A 1,488-nucleotide genomic window follows, 5' to 3' on the forward strand; every position below is an offset into this window, starting at 1 on the left:
GGTGGTGGTGGTGGATGGTGGTGGTGGTGGATGGTGGTGGTGTTGGTGGTGGTGGTGGTGTTAGTGGTAGCAATGGTTGTTGTAGTGGTGGTAGCGTTGTTTATGGTGGTAATAATGATAGTGATAGTCCTCATCATCGTCATTGTCGTGGTGATGGAGGTAGTGTTGGTAGTAATGGCTGGCCGAGAAGAGGAACAGAGTTTAAAGGTAAGTGGGAGGAGAACGTGACATAGAAAGATGCAACTAGGTGGTGGTGGTGGTGAGAGGACTGTGAGAAAGAGAGACAGACAGATAGAGAGTATGAAGGAGAGAGAAGAGAATGTGTGAGAGAGAGAGAGAAGTGTGTGAGAAAAGAGAAAGCAACACTGATTGAAACAAGTAAACAAGCAAAAGGGTTTCTAATCCCAGCCAAGACACTCACCTGGGGCCTCCACTCTGGTATAGTGGTATGGATTCACACAAACTTCTTCACGTTTCAAATGGTATGCGTATTCACAGTTCTCAACAGCCCTCAATTCCTGATGGTTTTGTAGATCTGGCCACCGCCACAGACGGCAATAAATCACGTGTGGATGGCCTTTACGGTGTGAAACTTGCAATCGACCATCTAAAGAGCTAGAAATGTCCAAAAAAAAAATAAAAAGAAAGGAAAAAAAGAAAAGAAAAAGAAAAATTAAGACTTGAATAATTTCATGATCAAATTTCTAACAAAATATGCTGATCAAAATATGCTGGACATGGTTGCGCGGTTGAGAAGTTTGCTGCCTAACCACGTGGGTTCCAGGTTCAGTCCCACTGTATGGCACACCCTGAGCAAAATCATCAATGTTTAACAGGGGTTGGTCAGGCAGAAGTCTGCACCAGATGTCTGTGACTGTTTCGGCAGGGTTTTTACGGCTGGATGCCCTTTCTAACACCAACCCAGGAGAATGAAGCAGCTAGACTGCACCGGACTTGTGTGTCTGTTTTGGCAGTATATCCATATACTTTGACTTCTAAGTCTGTACCTGTGTAATTGATAAGTTTATAAAGCTAGGAATTTTTTAGTGGTATTGTTTGGCTAAACTGACCACTCATCACAACGATATCAAATTACAACCTTAATCTAGATTTCAACGAGTGGTCCAGCTAAGATATTATCTATGACCACTACAATTTCATCCAAGCCATCATCCTGTTCTCAACTCTATAGTATTATATCTCTTCTTCTACTTTGTATTTTTATTTCTTTTGTTACTTTATTCCAGTTTTGCTAAATCTTATTTACTCTTTCACTCTTTTACTTGTTTCAGTCATTTGACTGTGGCCATGCTGGAGCACCGCCTTTAGTTGAATCAGATCGACCCCAGGACTTATTCTTTGTAAGCCTAGTACTTATTCTATCGGTCTCTTTATGCCGAACCGCTACAGGGACGTAAACACACCAGCATCGGTTGTCAAGCGATGTTAGGGAGGACAAACACAGACACACAAACATATACACACACA

The 1,488-nt window shown here is 42.1% G+C and overlaps 1 protein-coding gene across 1 annotated transcript in view; it reads right to left on the reverse strand.

Moving 5' to 3' along the window:
* LOC106878050 (mothers against decapentaplegic homolog 3) overlaps positions 1-1,488 on the reverse strand; it is a 55,090-nt gene that overhangs the window by 13,590 nt on the left and 40,012 nt on the right. The window contains exon 2 of the mRNA XM_052977399.1: positions 422-615. Within this exon, the coding sequence (XP_052833359.1) occupies positions 422-615 (194 nt within the window). The remainder of the gene's footprint in view (positions 1-421; positions 616-1,488) is intronic.

This window comes from Octopus bimaculoides, chromosome 28 (assembly GCF_001194135.2).
Source record: "Octopus bimaculoides isolate UCB-OBI-ISO-001 chromosome 28, ASM119413v2, whole genome shotgun sequence".
Taxonomy (NCBI): Eukaryota; Metazoa; Mollusca; class Cephalopoda; order Octopoda; family Octopodidae; genus Octopus; species Octopus bimaculoides.